The sequence below is a fragment of the Rhipicephalus microplus genome, chromosome 1 (assembly GCF_043290135.1).
Source record: "Rhipicephalus microplus isolate Deutch F79 chromosome 1, USDA_Rmic, whole genome shotgun sequence".
Taxonomy (NCBI): domain Eukaryota; kingdom Metazoa; phylum Arthropoda; class Arachnida; order Ixodida; family Ixodidae; genus Rhipicephalus; species Rhipicephalus microplus.
Window position 1 is genome coordinate 88,150,574 of NC_134700.1, and position 21,064 is coordinate 88,171,637.

Below are 21,064 nucleotides of genomic sequence, written 5' to 3' on the forward strand. Positions count from 1 at the left end.
GTTTTGCGGAGCTGTCTTCAACACATTCTGGACAGTTTAGTACTGGCGCTCATTTGAGCCGACGCTCGACGAGTAGCTGAGCTTCCAGCGTATTCGTTCTTGGCAGATGCGTTGCCATGGGGTCAAACAAATTAAATACATTGTTCAAAAGAGCAAAAAACTCTGGCCTACTCTGGTCTTGGCCTTGCTACAGTACGTACAAAAGATTGTCTTTGTTGCATGTTGTGACTAGGATTTCACAGGATCCGCAACCAAAATTTGTTATTAACTTGGCAATGTAGCCGCCAACATATGACAGACGCGAGTAAGTCAGCAACCTTGGTGTAGGGGCATGACATTGCATTAGGTCTTCCAGCTCATCGTGAAACTTTTCAGACAGTGTGGCTGCCACTTGCTCAGCATCAGCATTGGACGCTTCGGCTTCTTTTGGGCATAATGACTTAGCCTTCACAATCCGATCAAGGGCAGCCGTAACGGCTTTGGCATCCAATTGTTCATTGCCGCCACACATTTGTCGAATTCGCTCAAAAAGTGCCTCAATCGGATCGCTATTTAGTTTCTCAGTTTCTTAGTCAGCACGCAACTGACGCCTTCTTGAACCAAGAAGCGTGTAGTTCCCACAGTGGATTTCGTGGTGAATAGCAACGCTTGAAAGGTCTCTTGTGTGAGAGTGCCGTTGCCTGAGGCAAGTGAACACGACTGTACATTCTTTATGTACACAGTGAACTTGTTTTCAAGCTGCAGCAAACGATGATCGTGTGGACTGCAAATCGGCGCCTTGTAACCACTTCCAGCACAGGAAATATCATAAATATCAAACCATTTCATTATGGCTTTCATGAAGCGAATGGTAGCATCCGCGTCTTTGAAATTATGCAGATTTCTGTCGCCACGGTAATTCTCCTGCAGATGTACCGCCGCACACACCTCTGGCGAAAACACTTGGACAGCACACAGCACATTTTGCTTTTCAAGATTCATCGGATACACGTTTCCATGTTAGGTTGGGAGCAAATTTCACAATCATCAACTTCTGATACTCGTACAATTTCTCTACGTATGTACCGCTTATAACGTCGCAGCCATCCGTGAGCTGCCTTTCGAGGAAGTGGCTTCGGATATTTTTGATCACATGGCACGGGTCAAAGCTAAGGAAGTTTACCCGGTCAGGGTCATGCGGTTGCGTGATAACCGTGTGCAAGGAGCCATTGCCCATGTGTTTAAACATCGTGGTGTTTGCCGAGTAGTTGTCAGTTACAATACGAACGATGTTAAAAACACACAACTCGTCTGCGGCGATCACTTCTTTTGTCCATTTGAAAAGGTCTTTTCCACTCAGCTGCTTGGTGAAATAATATGAGCAAGGTATCTTATATTGACTGTTTGTGCCACACAGCCCCGCCGCGGTGGTCTAGTGGCTAAGGTACTCGGCTGCTGACCTGCAGGTCGCGGGATCGAATCCCGGCTGCGGCGGCTGCATTTCCGATGAAGGCGGAAATGTTTTAGGCCCGTGTGCTATGATTTGGGTGCACATTAAAGAACCCCAGGTGGTCGAAATTTCCGGAGCCCTCCACTATGGCGTCTCTCATAATCATATGGTGGTTTTGGGACTTTAAACACTACAAATGAATGAATGTTTGTGCCACACAGAACAAAGCACAAAACCCTGTTGCCAAAATACCCTGCGTGTTCGACGCGCTGCTGTCGGGTCTGTCCTTAAAACCAAATACGGCATCTCCTTTTCTGTCATAGATGCATTTTGGCTTAATGCTTGCTTCATCAACAATTAATGATGCCATATGCTGTTTGCTGCTCAGAAGTGACGCTTCGTGAACCAGTCTTGTTCGCATTGCAGCACTCATTCCAAATGAGGTTGGGCCGGGGCCCATGTATTTTTGGAGGGGGCATTTTGCTGGTAAGTTTAGGCAAGAGAAATCTCCATAGCACACATTCTCGAATTACTTCTTCAGGGTACGTCAAATGCTGCTTCCCGTATCGTTCAATTTGGTGAATCAGGAACACTGCCTTTTTGTGTCCATGCTGCGAGTCCGCCTCGATTTTTCTCACCGAAGCAAGATGTTTGCTTTCGAGATAGAATGCACTGCGCTGCTCTTCCTTGATGAGTTTTTCTAGTAACTTCTGACTCTTGGAATGGTGGTATGACACTTGAGAGCGAAGCCTCGAGATAGTGGAGAGGTACCGGCTTGTACATTGGTGATCGATGTTCGTGGTTTGCGTGCTCATGCTTTTGGTGTCTTCATGGCATTCGACAGACACATTGTCTTCCACAGGCAGCGATTCAAGTGGCTGGGCTTTCCGCTTGATTTGCTTTGGAGGAGGTACAACAGCCCGAAGAGCAGGTTCGTTGCGAGGCCTTTTTGCAGGAGGCATTATGTACGCCGGATAGCCTTGGAAAACTGTGGGCACAGCGCCAGGCAAAAGTTTCTTTATGCGGCACCCGGAAGTGTAGTCAGTCGGAAAAAAGAGCTGGCTACACACGACCGTTGACGGCGACTTATTGTTGATAGTTGAATTCTTCCAAGCAATATTCCTGTGCCATTTGGCTCACAAATCTCTGTCACTCGGAAATTGGCGAAATGAAGCACCTGGGCTTTTCCCAGGGCGCGAGCGGCAAAAGGGCACGCAGCAGTACGCCATTTTGATGCCGGCCACTTCACATGTACCAGTTTAACCCGATGTACCCTGAAAATATTATAACGACGCAATCAGAAACCGATTGAGAAAATTATGCAACCGAAGGGCACAACAAGTCTGCTTACTTGGTGAAATATATCAGCGAATGTATTCATTGGTATCAGTGATATTCCACGGCAGATCCAAAACACGTGTGGCAAGCGTGGTCAGTTAACTCGGCCAAAGGCGAGGCATCGACTGAGAAAGAGAAGGGGTTGGGAGAGTAGAGGGTTTGTTCGAAGCGCCCCCACTCGGCGACCGCTGCAACGAGCTGTGAAGAATTTGCCCTATCGTTCCCTCCTTCGGTGCTCAGGCCGTAAGAAAGTGCGCGTGTGCCGCCACTGTAGTCCGGCCGTGCTCAAGGTTACGACGCGAGAGCGTTCGCATAAAGAAAGCGGCCATGGAATGCACGACCGAAGGCGGCAAGGCCTGTCAAGCTGTTCGAGCTGACGGCTGATGCTCTGCCTGGAGGCTCTGCTGGATCAAGTTCTGAGCTACAACCCAATACATGTAGTGCCAGCGCTTCGTCTGCTCCAAGTTCCCGTGTTGGCGTAGTTTGCATCGACACCGCTTATTAAAGCAGGGTGCGCGCGACGACCGCCGATGACGTAAAAGCGCGCCTGGCATTGAAGTCGTCAACAAAACGAAAATTCGAGCTTCTGGGAGTCGAGATGGAAGATGACGTGAGCAACAGCGAAACCTTATTTTTAGTAGTGGATTTGTTCGTGTTGCAATAAATTATCGGACTTATGCCGTGTCCCGAGTGCGGCGAGAAAACTGCGACACTTTCCTATGACCCACCAAGGAGTACGGGCTTTGTATAAAGCTTGTGCTTGAATGCTTCATTAGCGAGATGTGCATAGAGCGATTTTCTTCTAACTGGATAACGCTGTTTTAGGTGAAAGTGAGGTCTATGAAGGCTATTCAAAGCATCGGCAAAGGAGCAACAGCCCTGTCTGATTTCTTCGCTGTAATGAACATTTCTCATCGCGGCTTACACCACAAAACTTTCCAAGGCCATATGGGCATGATGGTTCAAGCATGCACCAGTGTTGCAACAGACTGTGAGTCTGCAAGTGTGGTTAAAATCAAGGAGCTGTGGTTAAAATCAAGGAGCTGTACTAAGACTTGGGCAACCCACCAGGCAACAACGATGTGATTTACGATGGAACCTGGCTGATGCGTGGCCACAGTTCACACATTGCGGTCGGGTGTGTCATCGAAAGGTATACTGGGCCCGTTGGGGACCACATTGTTTTGTCCAACTTTTGCTTGGCCTGCTCACTTGGCCCAAAACTCAGTCAGCAAGGATACGCGGCTTGGCGTGCAAAACACGTACCAGACTGCCAGAAAAACATTGATTGTAATGCCGGGCAAATGGAGATGCAAGCTGCACTCATCATGTTCCAGAGATCTCTCGACAAGTACTGGCTGCGTTACACTGCAATGCTCTCCGACGGTGACAGCAGGATTTTTCATGCCTTCACTAAGCAAGCTGTGTACGGCTTTATTAAGGTGGAAAAAAAAAGACTGTGGGAACCATGTACACAAGCGTACGGGAGTAGCCCTGCGTTCTCTGGTTGACAAGAAGAAAGCCCAAGGTGAGCCACTCAGAGGAAAGGGACAGCTCACCCAGGACAAAATTAAGAAAATTACAAACTATTATGGCTGGGCTCTGGGGAGTCATAAGAATGACGTGCCGGAAATTAAGAGGGCAGTTGAGGCAACTCTGCGCCTCATGTCGTCAACTGACGATGCCCCGAGGAATGACCTTTGCCCTTAAGGGCTAGACTCTTGGTGCTCTTACAATCGTGCTGTGGCAAGAAACGAGGAACCCCCATCACACAGAAACAGCTTGCCGAGCTTCATGTGTGACGCTTTGGAGCCATTCTTCAAGTGTATGAGTGAGGAAACTCTTCTGGAGTGATGCAACGATAGCATGACACAGAATGCTAGCGAGTGCCAGCATACTGTTATCTGGGATCTAGCCCCGAAGACCAAGCATGCTTCGCTTAATAGTGTCGAGAGGGCAGTGGTTCAAGCATGCTTCGCTTCATAGTGTCAAGAGGGCAGTGGTTAAAGCCATCAGTCGATTCAACCAGGGTTTGACGAAAAGCTACACTGCTATAGGGGAGAAACTGGGCTACAGTGCCGGTGCCCGTGCAGTGCGCAGAGACCTGGAAAAAGATCGTTGACAAATCAGCATGTCCACCAAGAACCACACGAACAGGAATGCTACCACAAGCAAGCTGGCAAAAAGGCACAAGCTGGCAGCAGACTCTGCCTACAGTCCTGGGCTACTATAGATCTAGATCTGACCTCATTTGATTGTTCAAAGGACTTTTTCTTTCTTATCTAGGATTTTTAGTGCCAAAGCTTTCATGATGATTATCAACTCATTTTGAGCACCTGGAAGACTAGTAAAAAAAACTTATACGCTTTTCTCTTCCATCCAAATGTAGCTGCCAATACTAGGATTTGATCTAGATAAACTTGTTTCCTTGCTGCCATAACTGTACGGAAAACGTATTTTGTTGTGGTAATGAGCAACCTATTGGCACATTTACATTTTTTGTGTACCTTCTGTGCAACTAGGAACCAGAAGTGAAATGTAACCTGGGTGGTGCTGACTTCTTTGTGTCGTTTTTAATGACTATGCCTTATTTTACGTAAGATATCTCTCTGTGATTTATGAACAGTGGCGACTTATTTACCATGAACTTGATGCTGAAAAACAGGGCCACATGGTGATGCATTTTATATTGCCAGGTTGCTAAGCTAATCAACATTATGGTGAAGGGAAATTTCAGATACATTTTTCTCAACTTTGTTTTTCTGGCCATCAAACACATTTTTACATAACGTTCTTGTATGGTTTATCTGAGTAAAGGCAAAAACTCAAGTATCAAAATGTTCGAGCTGAATTGAGCTAGTCGGTGATGCTATTCATTCATTTCTAATTTTTTCTGTAAAACTTCAGTTGCCACTAATTATAAATGAAAGTTAGCACAAATTTGGCAATCAAGTATACATATGTTTTTTGTGCGTTATAATTGTGCTGAAAACAATGATATGAGCATCACCGGCCAGAGCAACTCTCTGGGTTTCCTGACATATAATTAGTTTTGAATTTTCATGAAGCGAAGTGCTTGATAAGTCCTGTAAAAAATCGATCTAATATCTGCATTAAAAGCTTTGTATCTTTTGTTCTAACGCATGTATGCAAAATATAATTACTTATTTGAAGTCAGCAGAAACAACTGAACAAAACTGATAAAAATCAATGAATTCGCTCCAAAATTAACAAACTTTATTTTAGAACCCAAGTCTCCCCTTAAGCTGCTTAGATCATTTGTTAATAAAAGAAGGAACGTTGGAATGAATAACTAGTGAGCACCCTCTTCGAAGAACAGAATATGTGCTGTTAATAAGGAAACATGTTATAGAGTAGCACAGTACCAGGTGAAGTGATCCCAATGATTAGTAAACTCTTTAGCATGAAATGAAACTGTCGTATTCACTCAATTGTTATGCAACGGCAATTGTATTGCAAGGAGCGAATTCTCATTGCATCTAAGAAGGAAAAATAAAGCTGGGAGTGTGATGCGAATGCATCTAAAAAGTAATAAAGAGAAGAAAACCCACGGAATAATTGGAAGATCAACGAAGGCATGAAAAATCACATTTATTTTTCAAGCACTGACTAAAAGCTATTGCACGCCTTGAAATGTGGTGTTCTTGCCAGTCATTGTTGGACGAGTTTTTATCTCCCAGCCGTGTGATACTTTGAACTTTGTGGGCGTCCATTTGCCAAGTGACATCGTCTGCTTTGAATTGCATCAGTCTGGCACTGTTCTGTAAAAGAAATCACACTGCTCCAGTTCGGAGGGGCAGCTGTGGCGAGGCTCACGGAAGTATTTGTGGCACAGCTTACACCTGAAAAAGAGCTCCCGCTGTAGCTGCCATCCGCGCATTGGTCATCTTGTTCACGCCATGGCTTCAGGCAGCAGCTGAATCGATGATTGGTTGAGCGATCAAAATAGCACACCTCAAACAGGCATTCTACTGAGCGTGACACATTGTCGTTGCGAGGGAAGCTGGCGGTGCGTAGAACTACCCGAGGGCAACCAAAGAGGCTGAGGGCGCCACAAACAACAACACTGACCAAACGCCAAGGCCATGTTGCTGCAGAAAAATGTGGAAAGGAAAAAACAGTTATGCCAATAATGGCTTGCAGCGGATCTAAAGGGCATGTGTGTGGTCCTCGTTGCCAACATAGATGACGAAACTGCCAGAACTGTTGACGTAAATTGAAATTAGGTGCATCATTTCACATTTAAATTTTGGTAGTCGGTTGCGACTTGAGGGTAAACAGCAGGCAGCAATAATGGGGAAAAAATATTCGCATTACAGTTGAGTGAATACGGCAGCTTCCATCGGGATGTGGAAACTACTGACCTCTGAGAAAAACCATGTCCCATGTGCTCTAACCAGAAATTTTTCAGAATTATTCTTCTAGCAGCGTCTCAGTGAGCTGTCTTGTTTCCTGCTGTTCCAGTTGTCAAGCGGAAGACTATATATGAGTACCACCAGGTGAGCAAGAAGAGCGACATCATTCGCAGCAACACTGCTATAGTGTTCACCGCCCTACCGAGTGAGTGTGTGATGACGTATTTATTCTGCGTGCTAGCTTCGGTCATTTTCCGTTGACTGTTTTAAAAGTAACTCAAGAACTGGTGCGTAACTTAACTGGTTCGTAGGTCACTTGCTACCATTGCTAATGTACTGGCAGCCTTGCATGTCAAGACAGAAGACTGCAAAACTTGTAACGTTAGCATGCAAAAACTCTGTATTTCATAGTTCCTCCTTTTTTTTGTTTAACTGCCTCTTCACAACCCTGAACAAGTAATTTTACTTGTCCATTTCGGATTGCCTAATTCATTTTTTGATGCTGCCTATTTCTGCTATTTTTATGAGCCTGCCAAGCACAACATTTGCTGGTTTTCACCGGGGGGGAAGAACTTGAGACAAGAAATTATGAGCACAGTAAATGCTCAATCATTTGCATTTCACGGAGTGCCTGTTGGTTCAAACTCAACAAAACTTCGAACAATAACAGTGATAAACTAAAGAAGAAAAAAAAGCTTCTCAGTGTGCTAGTCAGAGTTCTCATGTTTCTTTTAATTGGTTTTATTTTGTTTTAAATGCAAAACATAAATACCCAAGTGTATGGGAGAGCGAACACTGTTGTAGCTCCATTGGTAGAGCATTGGGCACAATATTTGAAGATAGCAGGTTCGGTCTTTACGTGTGACAGGTTGATTTTGCATCCTCTTTAAGTCTGTTTCATTAATGCCGTGATTACTACACTGCAGTTAAAGCATAAAACTTAAACTCAAAAGCTCAGATCACCACAGCTATGGCCGAAATAGTCTCCGTGTTTTCAAGCAGACTTATCAGGCATTTCAGTGCATGGCCAGGCTTTTGTATATACATTTGGGGCCTGCTGGGAACCTATTAAATACGTACCAACCACCAGTTGCAAATTTGCGCCCCGTGATGAGCACTGCCGATACCAGCAAAGCACGGATTAAATTAAGGCTGTTGCACATGGAGTGCATGGAAATTATGACTCTACAAACAAAGATAGTAAAGCAGATGACCCGTTAGAGTTGTTCAGACTTCCCTGGTGTGTGTGTTGCAGTCAACAAGTGAAGTTTCTGGCATAGCGTACGAAGATTTTAATGCGAAATTTGAAAATGAAACTTCAGCATTGATTTTATCCGCTAATATTGAACTCATGATAGTGAAACATATGGCAGTAGAATTCTCAGAGTGCAAGTTTGTCAATAAAAACCAACTCATTGTATTCAATACCTTTAAACACCCACTAAGAAAAAATTTACCTTGTTCAGAATTATTGTATTGAGCCATCATTGCATGTGTGCAGCGTAAAAAACCTGGTTTTAAACTGCTATCTTAAAGCTTAACCATGCCTTTATGGGTCTGTGGTTGATCTCAGTACTTGTGCCTTGTGCGTGAAGGCTGCAACTGACTGTGCTTTCCACCTTGCAGCGTGCCTGGGCCTGAAGACATGTACAGAGTGCCGTTCAGCGCAGCTCTCATTCAGCTGCTCTTGGTGTGATGCGGTGCAGCGCTGCTCAAGTGGCGTTGACCGGCACCGCCAAAGCTGGCTGGAGAACCAGTGTGACCTCGAGGTGAGTCTTGTGCCTATAGTGAGGCTTAAAATAGAGCAGAAAAGCCTTGTCATCAGTATTAATTATTGATTGTGGTAGTTTGATGATATGGAAACTAGGCAACACAGCCAAACGACAACTCAAGCATCTAAGTTGCACGCAGCTCCTTCACTTGAAATAGTAAGCCTTGCAGGCGTTTTTGGTGTATGAAGGTGGCCAGCTCTTTTTGAGGCATGTTGGCACGCTGTGTCGCCAAAGCTTTCGTGGTACAGGTCGCGGCCATTGCTCGGTACATTTCTATGGCATGGTTTCAAATATAAAAACTACTATTTTCTCTTACCCTTATATGCCTGTGCTATCGAAAGAGCGGAGCCACCTTTAAATCTCCTTTTAGATAAACTTGTGTTTGGTTATGTGTTAGACCTCCTAGCCTAGTCACAACACTGACCACGTTTTCAATTTTGTAATTTCTATTATTCTTAAGTATAAGTACAGTGAATTTAAAGATCGAATCGAATTATTGTATTTGCATAATCTGTTTTGATCGTGAAACTTCAATATTCACTCTCTTTTAGCAAGTACTTTACTATATTGTGATTTAAGTCATATTAAAGTAAATTGTTTCAGTTTTCAGCAGTAACAGTCTTCATAATCTACACTTTTCAATTCATTGGCAGCATTAACTTTTACTTACCTTGTGGAAAGCAGTAACAGTACAGTCAAATAAAAATAAATTGCACTGTCTTTGGTTTAAGGGAACCATGTATAGATTCAAAGCGGCAACCGATAACGCTTACACTGATGGCGGCATCGCACAGGAGAGACCTGAAGAGAGGTATAAAGCACGCAGTGCTAGACTGGTGTTTCCTATCGGAACATGTACTGCTAATGGGCAGTGAGAGATAGAAGACTGATTTGACACAGAGACCCGCAGTGCGCTTTCAGTTAATGGACACGCTGTGAATTTTTATTTTTCAACAATGCGCAAGAGAAATCTCCCACCAGCTCTACCTTAGAGGTCAAGATTCAGTGCCTATATATATGGGGATGGCCAATAAAGGGTTGTGCAGCACGAGCAGTCAATTTTCACAATCAAGAAACTCGCTAGTAGATGCTGCCTGTGTTGGCTTTGCAAGGTGAGAGAGGGGGCGGGTGGGAGCGTAGGAGAGGAGAGATAGGGAACGGGCATGCGCAGTGGAGCACGGACACCACCGGATCAATCTCACTCATAAGATGTTTCTGATCTAAAAGAAGGTCTTAGATGATGTTGTATGCAGCCAGTTATAATAGCGCAGCACCACTATCCTGGAGGCAGTGTGAAACTTATGTGGCGCATAATTTTATTGTAATGTTTGTGTAGGATTGTTCTAAAAAGAACACTTGCATGTTGCTTTCTTACTTGTCCTGCTACTGTTTTTGTTAGATCGGTTTCCATTAACCCGAAAAAGCCTGCACCAGCGTGAAGCCTGCGTGACCACTAACACTTGGAGTTGTAAAAGCAGATGTCTTCCTGCCCGCAGGAAAAGAAAAATGCCTCGCAGTGCACCGCTCCTCCCCGCACCACCGTATCACCTCCAGCAACATCACCAAGCAGCTCCGCTACTTCAGCAGCTGCCAATGCTTCTACCGCCGTCGCCAATGGTAAGCAAAGCTGGACAGTGATTTCATATCGGAATAATGCAGTGCTTGTTTGTCCAATATGTGAGCAGTTTGTGTGGGATTGTCTTTGTAGTCATGTTAAAGGGGTACTGATGTCAAACAGTCGGTCGCGAACGCTGTTTTTTGTAATGCGTCACTAACTAGATCGATGGCAGACCTCGCGTTAGGGAATGTAGCCAAAAATGAAAATGCTGTTTGCAGTTTTAACCAATATGCAGTAGAGCATGATTCGTATGAGGAAAAAAATGTGAGAAAGAAATTTGCACACCCGCTAGAAGACTTTGCTAAGTATGTGTAAACATTAGAGCACTTTTCAAAGAGGCACCCCCTCTTACAATTGCTTGGTAAGGACATACAGTTGCACCTGCTGATAAGGATACCAGTTTTAGTAATACATCTGTTGTAACAATAAGCTGCTACACTGCCAACCTTTGTAGGATGTTTTCTATGAGGGAACTACCTGCTTACAGCAATGCCAACTTGCCTCATTATCGGTTATACTGATCAATTCTGGCTGTTGAGTGTCCATGCTGAAAGGCAATGGAAAAAGAAATCTTCGCAAAGAAAAGATATACATGAAATATCAAGCTGCTTAACCTCCACTCAAAATCCAGAGCCCCATCTTATTGGCGGTATGCTTCACCACCTTGGAGGAAGAATTATTTAGAAAGTGAAACTCCCGTTAAAGTGGGAGCGTCCGCAGGCGCCCAGGTAACGTCACATAAAATACAAAAATAACATGCTGCGAAGGAGACATTTCAGTTGGCGGTGCAAAGTCACAACCACGAGACAAAAGAAAAGGCAACGCTACCATCTGAGCACAATCGAACGCACTCGGCCTTATCATTCCGTGACTGCGGCGGTATGCGAGCATTGTCGGAACCGGTTCACTCGGAAACTGAAACGGCAGTGATTCACTTTTCCACCGCAAGACGACGGCAGTGTAATTTGGCCCTCTGGCAATGTGCTGTTATCTGGTCGCGTCAAGGAGCAGAGTTGCACCTCGAAAATGTTTATTCCTCCTTGTTGACTGCATACTGCTGTGGCAGTGTGGCAAAGTTGATTCTGAAAATTCACTGCAGTGGTGCGGTGGTGGCTTCCGTTAATGCCTACAGTCGAAAACCGCTATAACGAAATCGCCAGGGAAACCGAAAAATTTCGTTTTCGCGAGAATTTCGTTGCCGCGAGTATGAGACATAAAAAACAGTGATACAGCCAGCAGAACGAAAATTTATTGCCAGAAGTCGGTCAGCTTACTTTGCCGACCCTTGTCATGCAACAACTTCAAAGCTCTCCCTTCGCACTGGAAAAAGTGATCTATTGCTACGTCGTCGTCATGTCCGCCGAAGAAGGAGCGAAAAGTATTCAAAACAATGCGCATCACATCCAAAACAACCCGCGGGTTGTTTTGGATGCACTAGCGCATCGTTCCTGCCCGCGGTCTCGCTGTCAGCGCAGTTAGGGCTAAAGCCGACTCCGATGACGCGCCTCGCTCGTAGACCGCGCGCCCGCTCGTAGTAATCTGATCGTGCATCCGGTGCGGCCACTCGTAGTTATCTGACCATGCCTCCGCTTACAGCTTCGTTGCTTGCGACGAAGTACGTCGCCACGAGTGCGCTAGCGCGTCGTTCCTGCCCGTAGTCTTGCTGTCGGCGAAGTGAGGGCTAAAGACGACTCTGATGATGCGCCGTGCTCGTAGTAACCTGATTGCGCATCCACCTACTGCTTCTAACTAAAGCGTAATTATATCTTAAGTGATCATCGAGCCGTGAACACGTCACGAAGTAGCAATTTTCGAGAGTCATGTCCTCGCGTCGCACGAACAGCAGACGACGATCTTCCGGAGCGAGCATCGGGCCAATGGCGAGGCGAGCTGACGCAACATGGCGGCCACAGCCAATGTAGGGCCTCGAAACGGCCCTCAAGCATTTGTTTTTTGTGTGCTTGTGTTTAAAGGGAGGAGCCAGCTGAGGCAGGAAAGTTAAACACGGAGAAATGCTCTTTCCGATTAGCCCAAGAAGCCGGCTCCCGGCCCCGCCATCGCGAAGCCATAATTTTTTGAAAATCGCTGTTTTCTCCCGATTTCCAGAAAAAGTTTCGTTACCTAGGTGGGTGAAATGAATTTTTTGAGGCACTTCTGCGCGGTTTTCGCGATCCCGAAGCCGCGTCTCTCCTTAAGGGGGGACATGGGTCTTAGGGCTCTCTCATTAATTTTATTAACCAAATGTGACACAAGTTGGCATGCTTACTTAGTTTGTTCTCCTGATTCTAAAAATGTAGTGATCTTTTCTGTAGCTTCATTAGTTAATTAAATAATCAAGATAACAATTTCTATTGTTCTTACCACAATGGAAAAATAACCACCCGTCAAAAATTTATAAATGAGATACGGATTGGCAGTAGAAAGCATAAGACATACAACAGAGGAAGCACTTTTTTGATTGGGGCATTATTTCTTACTTTACAGTGCACTTAACTTCACTGCTCTGAATGTGGCCATTGTGTGGTCACACAAAAGACTAGTTTAAAAAACTTGCATCAAGATAAATCAAAATCTGCTTCCTATGTTGTGTGCTCCAAACACATAGCTTCATGGTGCAAAAAAAAAATATTCTGCTATCTGTAATAGTTTCAGATATATTGCAGTAATTTTCATGCAAGGTGTGCGAAATTGCCATTTTGAGAAAAGGAAGAAAACGTAGAATTCTAACATTTTTAACTGTAAAAATGCATGTTCTTAGCATTACATAGCCATTGACATATAAATAAATGCTATAAAGCCTACGGAGTGCAACGCTGCAAGCTGATCGAAAATCGAACGAGTACTTCTCGAATTACAGCACAGTTCATTGCATGTAACTAAATACAGTAATTTTTATATTAAAATAAAAAAATGAAGCTGCCCATTAAAAATAGGCTTCCAGTATATTTTTTTGTGCACGTTTAGCTACATTGTGCAAAAACGATTACAGCTCTAGCTGTCCTAGGTCCACTTTTACTGAACAGGCAAAAGAAGGTGGTCAAAATCTGTGCTTCAAGAATAATGCTGTTAAAACATTATTTCGCCATTCCGAGGGAAAAAATATCATGGCACACATACTTTTAGTCAATTAATATGCACCGGGAATGTAATAGGACTGATTGTTTGCACGAGCGTGTAGTTTCTTCTAGTCCTGTAGCGAGTTGTCGCTGTGTGCTCGTCTGCCGTGAGGTCGCTTATCAGTTCGGTAACTGTAGTGACGGCGACATGCGACAAATGTGCGTGCGTCATCTGCGATACGTCAGTGCTTTTCCGGCTTGTCCAGAATGAGTTACCCGTAAATGTCGCGAACCAAGGTTGCTCCCTCGCTCATCAATTTTGAGGCTACACGAGGGCCGAGGTGCTAGTTTCCTTTTCACGTAAGACTGCCGCATTTCCGAGTGGAGATCGCGACAATGCTGCGAACACGTCGTTAAAAGCAGTCTACCAGTTGCCAGTTGCCTCTATTGCGGGGGCGGCGAGCATTTTGACCGCGAACGGATTGACTTTCTGTTTTTCGTCGACGCACGGCATACTTCACTCAGACGACCCGTCGCGCAGTTCAAGGTCCTTTCGTCAGGCAGGGAAAACCGCGGCATCGGCGCGTTTAGTGATAACACTGCGCTTCCGTTCCGTCACTACAAAGATTGATATCTCTTTTAGCTTCACTTCTGCTTTTTAATTGCCGTCCTCTAACTGATGAAGCAGCAAAACACAGCCGTTCTCAGTAATGTTGTCGGCAACCAACGGGCTTGTACGTGAGTTAGACCTACATAGGTGACTCGGCGACTGCCGTTGACTGCGTCTAGTTCGTTATCCTCGTTGTCCTGAGCCATAGCGGGGCTCTTTCTGAAGTTCACAGTGAACGAACAACCGCCACACGCTCTTCAGAAATTACTGTAGTGTGGAACTTCTTTACTGCCGCAGGCAGTCAGTAGCACCATGACAAAATGGCGCATGTCTGTGCGTCACGATGGGGAAGTAGGCGCGGAAACCATCCCTTGGCCAATCGGATGCCTAGGTTTTGTCACGTGCCCCAAGCAGCCAATTGAACCGCGCGCTAGTGCTGCTCGATGATGCATATTTGCTAAAGAACCAGTGAGCAAGGTGAGCCAGCGGTGGTGGGAAGTTGAAGATGAAGAACGACCCTTTCAAATGAGACCAAGATGAACACGATAGCTCGTGTGTAACGGCAACGGTTCGGCTCGGAAAAAGCGCAATTTTAGCGTCAGTTCGCACTCACATTCATCTCACAGAAATGTTATAAATTGATTTTGTGCCAAAAATAATGACGCGAGATGCTAGAAACTTCTCAGATAGGTGCAAAAATAGGTACAGATTTCGAAAATGTCAGCTTCAAAAAGTCGATTATTTTGCGATTTTTGGCCTTCTAAGACCCGTGTCCCCCCTTAAGTAAAAAAAAAAAATGGCGGTACCCTGGCTAGCGCAGCAAAAGCAGACGTTTACAAATTTTGAGTGTGCATAACACGCATACGAGCATACTCTCCCTCCACATTTCATGGCTGCAGGCGGAACGGGAGGAACACACAGGACCAGTTCTCTCAGCAACCAAAACAGTGCCCATTTCCATTTTACTGTCTGCTACTGGATTTTCCTAGCATGTCGTGGCTCCCTGGGAGTGTGACATTATCTGGTCACCTGAAATTGCGGAGTTACACCGTACCTCATTACATTAGCCCTTTTCAAATGTTTGTATGTATCATTTCATAGCACCTGTGTAATGCCGCAAAGAATGCTGTGGCCAAGAATTGTTGCGGCTAGGCACACAAACGCTGAATCATGATTAATTTAGCTCACGTGGCAGTAGCAGTTGTTGCTCCAAATAAGGCTGTCTCAGACTTGCGATTGCAGTGAAAATGCAGAAAGTCCAAAAAGTCTAAAAAAAATAATTTCATAAATTTTAGACGTCCTTATACAGTGTAGACCACTCATAACGTAACCGCTTAAAAGGTGCAGTACCGCCCCGCCGCAGTGGTCTAGTGGCTAAGGTACTCGGCTGCTGACCCGCAGGTCGCGGCTTCAAATCCCGGCTGCGGCGGCTGCATTTCCGATGGAGGTGAAAATGTTGTAGGCCCGTGTGCTCAGATTTGGGTGCACGTTAAAGAACCCCAGGTGGTCGAAATTTCCGGAGCCCTCCACTACGACGTCTTTCATAATCATATGGTGGTTTTGAGACGTTAAACCCCACATATCTATCTAAAAGGTGCAGAACCGGTTACAATGTAGTCGTTTGCGACTCCCGTTTACCCTCCTATAGAAACCCATGTATACACATATCGGTTATTGTGCAGTGCCCCAAACTGAAAGACCAGTTATAATGCAATTGCTGGAAAGTCTTTGACAAATGCGGTAGCGAGTGCACGTCTTGAAGGAAGCGAGCTGGGTGCACCGCTGAAGAGCGAGGGGCGAGGTCATTACGGAGGAGGAGGGGACACACAGTGAACCAACAAAAGGTTGAGAGAAGCCGTTACAGCGGCATTGACGCTGTTGTGTACTAGTGTTGCTAGCGTGGCACCGACCATGTACGGCTCAACATGGCAATTGCGATCCTGTCCTTATCAACTGCACTCAACAGTTTCCTGTCTGGTAAAGGGTTGTCACTATTGTGTTTGCTACCACGTACATAAATTTATAACCATTTATCACTTTATGCTGAAACTTTCACCTTTTGCTGCTGGTGTGCTGTTAGGTTATAAGCTAGGCGGGTTTTCGCCATTGATCTGCCAACCGCGAGCAAGAACTTCGTATCATGCACGTTGTTCTTGGTTCTTTGCTTTTGTGCGATTTTTTTCAAGGCCTGATTTTTATGTCTTGGACGAACTTCTTGTGACAACATATTGAATGGCCTTGCTAGGCCTAATCGGCGTTGGTTGTTTTTCAGTAGCGGTTGCTTGCTAAGTTGCGATTTGGTACGGAATAAATTAAATTCTTTGCTGTGGCTGCATTTGATATGAAGGGATACATATTGTTAATAAAAACGAGTGTGCCATGTGTAGCACCGGAATGGTGGCTCGCGATTTGATTGTAATGTCTTTAAATTGTTTGGGCGCCCAAGAAATCAAATGATTGGCGTTCAGCGCATGAAACTTCGTCCTGATTCGACATAGTTTCTGTGTAATGCGCATAATCAAGGTGGTCGTAGAAGTAGTCAGCGAATTCCTGCAACAGGGCTTTCTTTTGTTAGCCCTTCGCCCCCCCCCCTTTCCGTTCATTTTGTTGGCAATGCGTGTCTTGGTACGTTAAATTTTTTGACATTCAAAAATTTAAATGATTGTAAGCACTACGCATCTTCTAGTCTCAAACACATAAGGCTGCATGCTCAACAAGTCTTGCGCAAGTGCAGCCCTTAAAAAAGGCTCTTTTGGTTTTAGTGCGGTATCGCTTAAAGTGCTCATATTCGCGACTCCCGTGACTTAGGTTATAAGCAGTCTATGCTGCACATTGCATCCAAGAGCATGTGGCTGTACCCGCTCCCACTCTCCCGCTTCCTTGTGCACCTCTCAAAATTATCATTATTGGCATAAGAACATTAGAGGTCGCAGGTGGTGCGCACACTTACTCAAGAAAACCACATCATGTTGCTGTGAATCTGGGCATTCTAGGTAATGATCATATAGACTATGCATCGTGTAATTAAAAAGATATGACCACTTCCAGTGTGGTCATAGAAATGACCCACTCAACTGACTCTTTGGGTACACCTTTCTTGTGCAGCGACCAGCGACGTACCAAAGGTGGTCCCCATTCACTCCAACGACGTGCACGGAGACGCAGCAGCGCACAGTGCAGCCGGTAAGACCACCAGTTGTTCAGGACACTATTGTAATTGTAGTTAGTTCAGTGCAAAGTCATTCAGTAAGCAGCAACGCACTTTAAGCAGAGGAATTTGTTTTGTGCAGGAGATTATAGAGAGCTGAGACCCCAATAATTGGAGTGCTGTCTTAATAACTTTATATCTTGTTTTTTCTGTTGCAGTAAGTTTGTTAACAACTTTGTTATCTTGGCTGGAAAACCTTGTGTGCTCAAGCATGCCACTGTTATTTCTTTGGAAATGTTCTACAGTGCCCAGTCGCTGTTTTTGTTTCAGAAAGCAGTGAGAGCGGCTTGTAACCAGCGTTGTTTGTAATTAGCGTGGAGCCAGCCTTGTTTGTAAACACAGCTGGCCGTTGTGAGCACACAAAACTGTGATGCACTCATCACTTGACCACTTTCACAGTATTACGTGCACGCGAGCACTGCATTGCAACTGTAGGAGAGAAGGCACTTCAAGGAAGATGGTGGCCAACACAAACTTGACATAAGTGACTGTTGGTTGTTTACATTCAAACCAACTTGATGTCAATGTTGCTAGGTATTCAGTTTTGCGTGCTGTTGCACAGTGTACACTTTGCCATTGATTTTAAATGTGTTCCAGGCTATATAAGGCATCAATATTGTAGAGATAATATGTGTGTATTCACTAGGCTTGTGCGAATAATCGAATATTTGAACGAGAAGTTGAGTATTCAAATTTGCTTCGGTTCGAATTTAAATTATCGAAAATTTTTCAAGTATTCGCAATGAACTAATACAGTTGATGTTCGATTTCCTGGACTCTCAAGTAATTGCGAAAACGTCCGGAAAATCGGGCAGTCCGGAAAACTGTATGCAAGCTAAAACACACTTTTTTAATAGGTATTTTTGCTAACGGAGTGAATCATGGCAGGAATACAGGATTCTCGTTGCAAAAAAGCTGTTTGTTATAACAAAAAGAAACATAAAAAATAAAAGGAAAAAATTCGATGTGGTTGGCGCTACTGCATTTGTAAACACTTGGGGGAGGGGGGGGACACACACACAAACAAAAGTAGCTTATTTTTGCTTGCACGGCATCCCACGCGCCCGCGATGATGCCTGCCTTAATTTTAGCTAACGTTGGGGGGTCTAGTTGTGGCGAGAACGCCAGGCTCTTGGAGTGAATGGACACAGCAGACACGGTCGGAACAAACCAAACAACTGACATGTTTATTTAACTGCCTTTTGGAACAACGATATCTTCAGCCGAATTATAATATATCAATTCTAATTAACATGCTAAGACATCCTTACACAACATTATACAACACTTCACAACATGACAAACAAGGCTGTGTCGCTAACGCCTGACTCACCACGTGGGCCCACTGCAGACAGCCCGCGGTGCTGGTCACGGCAGACCCACCGCTGGAGGCAACCGTCCGCGCCATCACCCTACGCCAAAAGAGACTCCTCAACTCTCTCGCCTGCCATCAAGGCTTACCTTATGCCAGGGGTCATCACCGGGGCTACCACTCTACCAACCATGATGATAGTGGTGATCACCACTCGCGAACACGCCACCTATCGCTCAATAGTCACCCCCAAAATACGGCTTCTGTGCGAGACACGTGCCCCACGCGGCGCAAAGAACTTTACAGGGGGTGTCAGCACCTCCACGTCTTGCTGTCGCTGTACACCGATGGTGAACCCGATTACAGTGTCAATGCTCGCATCAACTCGAAGCTCATTGGCTCTGTAGGTGCTGCCGCTTCTATCTCAGTGTCAGAGTTGTCGGAAGTAACTTGAATGATTTCGTCATCGGTCAATTCTGCACACAGCTTGAGGTATTCGTCAGCGTCTGCGGAGCCCTCAAAGGTTATTCCTCCCGGCTGTAATCGAAACACCAGCAGCTTGCAGATCGTCCAAGACAATGTCCACGAGTGGAAGCTCATTGCACATGCTGTTCACTCCGGGTGAGACGGTCGTCTTGGCATCCAGTAGGAAGATCGCGTGGTGAAAAGAGTTTCGCAGCGTCTGTTGCGTAAGTGCCTTCCACGAGTCTGCAAGCATGCCGAAGGCAAACCATAGATCACCAGCGTAGCTTTTCCTGCTGTTGGAGGACAGGAGCACACAGGCTGCACAGCACCATGCGGCTGTGGCATGGCTGTGGCCACAGGTTTGACTAAGCTACGGCTAGCAACGGTTCCGAAGGTACGCCGGCCATGGCGCGGTGGGTTCGAGGGTGCAAAAACAATCAAAATAGCAGCGTTGATAGTGATTGCGAGTCTGCGGTTATCGGTAAAAAGTTCGGAAAATCGTATGGCAAAAGCTGTAAACGACGAAAAGCTGTACATTGACTCTAAGAGGAACTTGGCGAGGCCACAGATGGGCCCGGGAAATCAGGCATGTCCGGAATTTCAGGCGTCTGAGAAATTGCATGTCGATTGTAAGTGTATATTATTCCGCATGTAATCGCCTATAAAATGGTTTCTTTGCAATGTAGTAGTGCTACGCCACGAAAGCACCTGTTCAAGGGAAATTTGTTTTGCCGCGAACCCTCCCTTTAAATTTAAAAGAACATGTTACCCTCAAATCACTTCTTCATTTTATTAACTTGTTATGACAGCTTATATGCTCTAAGTATAATCAATTTTAAAACATTAAGTATCTTACAGGTTATCACTTGCATCCTACTGAAACTACTACTCAAGGTTGTTTAGACTTTTTTATGAATGAAAAAAAAGGGGGGGGGGGGGCATTTGCATACAGCCCCTATTTCAATTTGAAGGAAATATTGTGGAGGTTAGTAAGGTCATAATAAATGTTTCACTTTTTTTATGCCATACATACCATTTGAATTCAATTCGAAATTATTCGATCAAAATTACTGTTCGCTTCGAACCTAAAATTCACTATTTGCGCTAGCCTAGTATTCACGCAACAAAACCCCGCAGGTTATCTCGCCTTCAAAATTTCATATAAACATTGTCATTATTCCTTTTGCATGAACCAGTTTCCATTCATGACAAAAGCTCCTTCATTGGTTTAGCAGAGCTAGCAATTCAGGCAAAAACAATGTGCATCGGGCCACTATTATACGCACAGCATGCAGGATTCAACAATCCAACAACGTGTGACAATGAGCATGCTGTTTTGTATGTATTCTTCATAACGCACAGAAAGGTGTTGTTGCACTTCAGTAGGTCGCTGAAAGATAGGCTCGTGGAGGTGCTGCATTCACCTCTTTAGCAATCCAAGAAGTAATTGCTGCGTGTAAGTTTGCTTTGGGTGTCACATAACTACAGTAAAAGATCCGATTCAAACTAGAAGGGAACTGTAGAGTTGTTCGAATGGAGTGGAGTTTGAATTAGCGGGTGGGCGTTATAATGAAAGGACATCGCACCACACTGCGTAAACAGAACCAGCAGTAGCCACCTCTGGACTTGTTATCGCCACCTAGGCACTACTTTGTTTGTGGCAGGTGATTTCTCGAATTGGGTGCATGGAGCCCTAACAGCAGACATAAATTATTTCATCAGTCAGTTATGCGTGCTAAAGAAACACCAACATGCTCTCTTGTCAGCAGTGAGCCATTCATGTCGAAATATATCACAATATATTAACAAGCGTGGCACTATGCTCCAAAACATGTTTGTCTACTTGGCAGAAGCAACGCAATCAAAATTATAAATGTACT

General features: G+C 45.0%; 1 protein-coding gene across 1 annotated transcript in view; it reads left to right on the forward strand.

Annotated features, from left to right (window-relative positions):
• The window catches only part of l(1)G0289 (plexin domain containing lethal (1) G0289), an 86,381-nt gene that overhangs the window by 50,721 nt on the left and 14,596 nt on the right, over positions 1 to 21,064 (forward strand). Inside the window, exons 9-12 of the mRNA XM_037429776.2 lie at positions 7,253 to 7,348; positions 8,770 to 8,912; positions 10,412 to 10,532; positions 17,305 to 17,382. Coding sequence (XP_037285673.2) covers positions 7,253 to 7,348; positions 8,770 to 8,912; positions 10,412 to 10,532; positions 17,305 to 17,382 — 438 coding nt within the window. The remainder of the gene's footprint in view (positions 1 to 7,252; positions 7,349 to 8,769; positions 8,913 to 10,411; positions 10,533 to 17,304; positions 17,383 to 21,064) is intronic.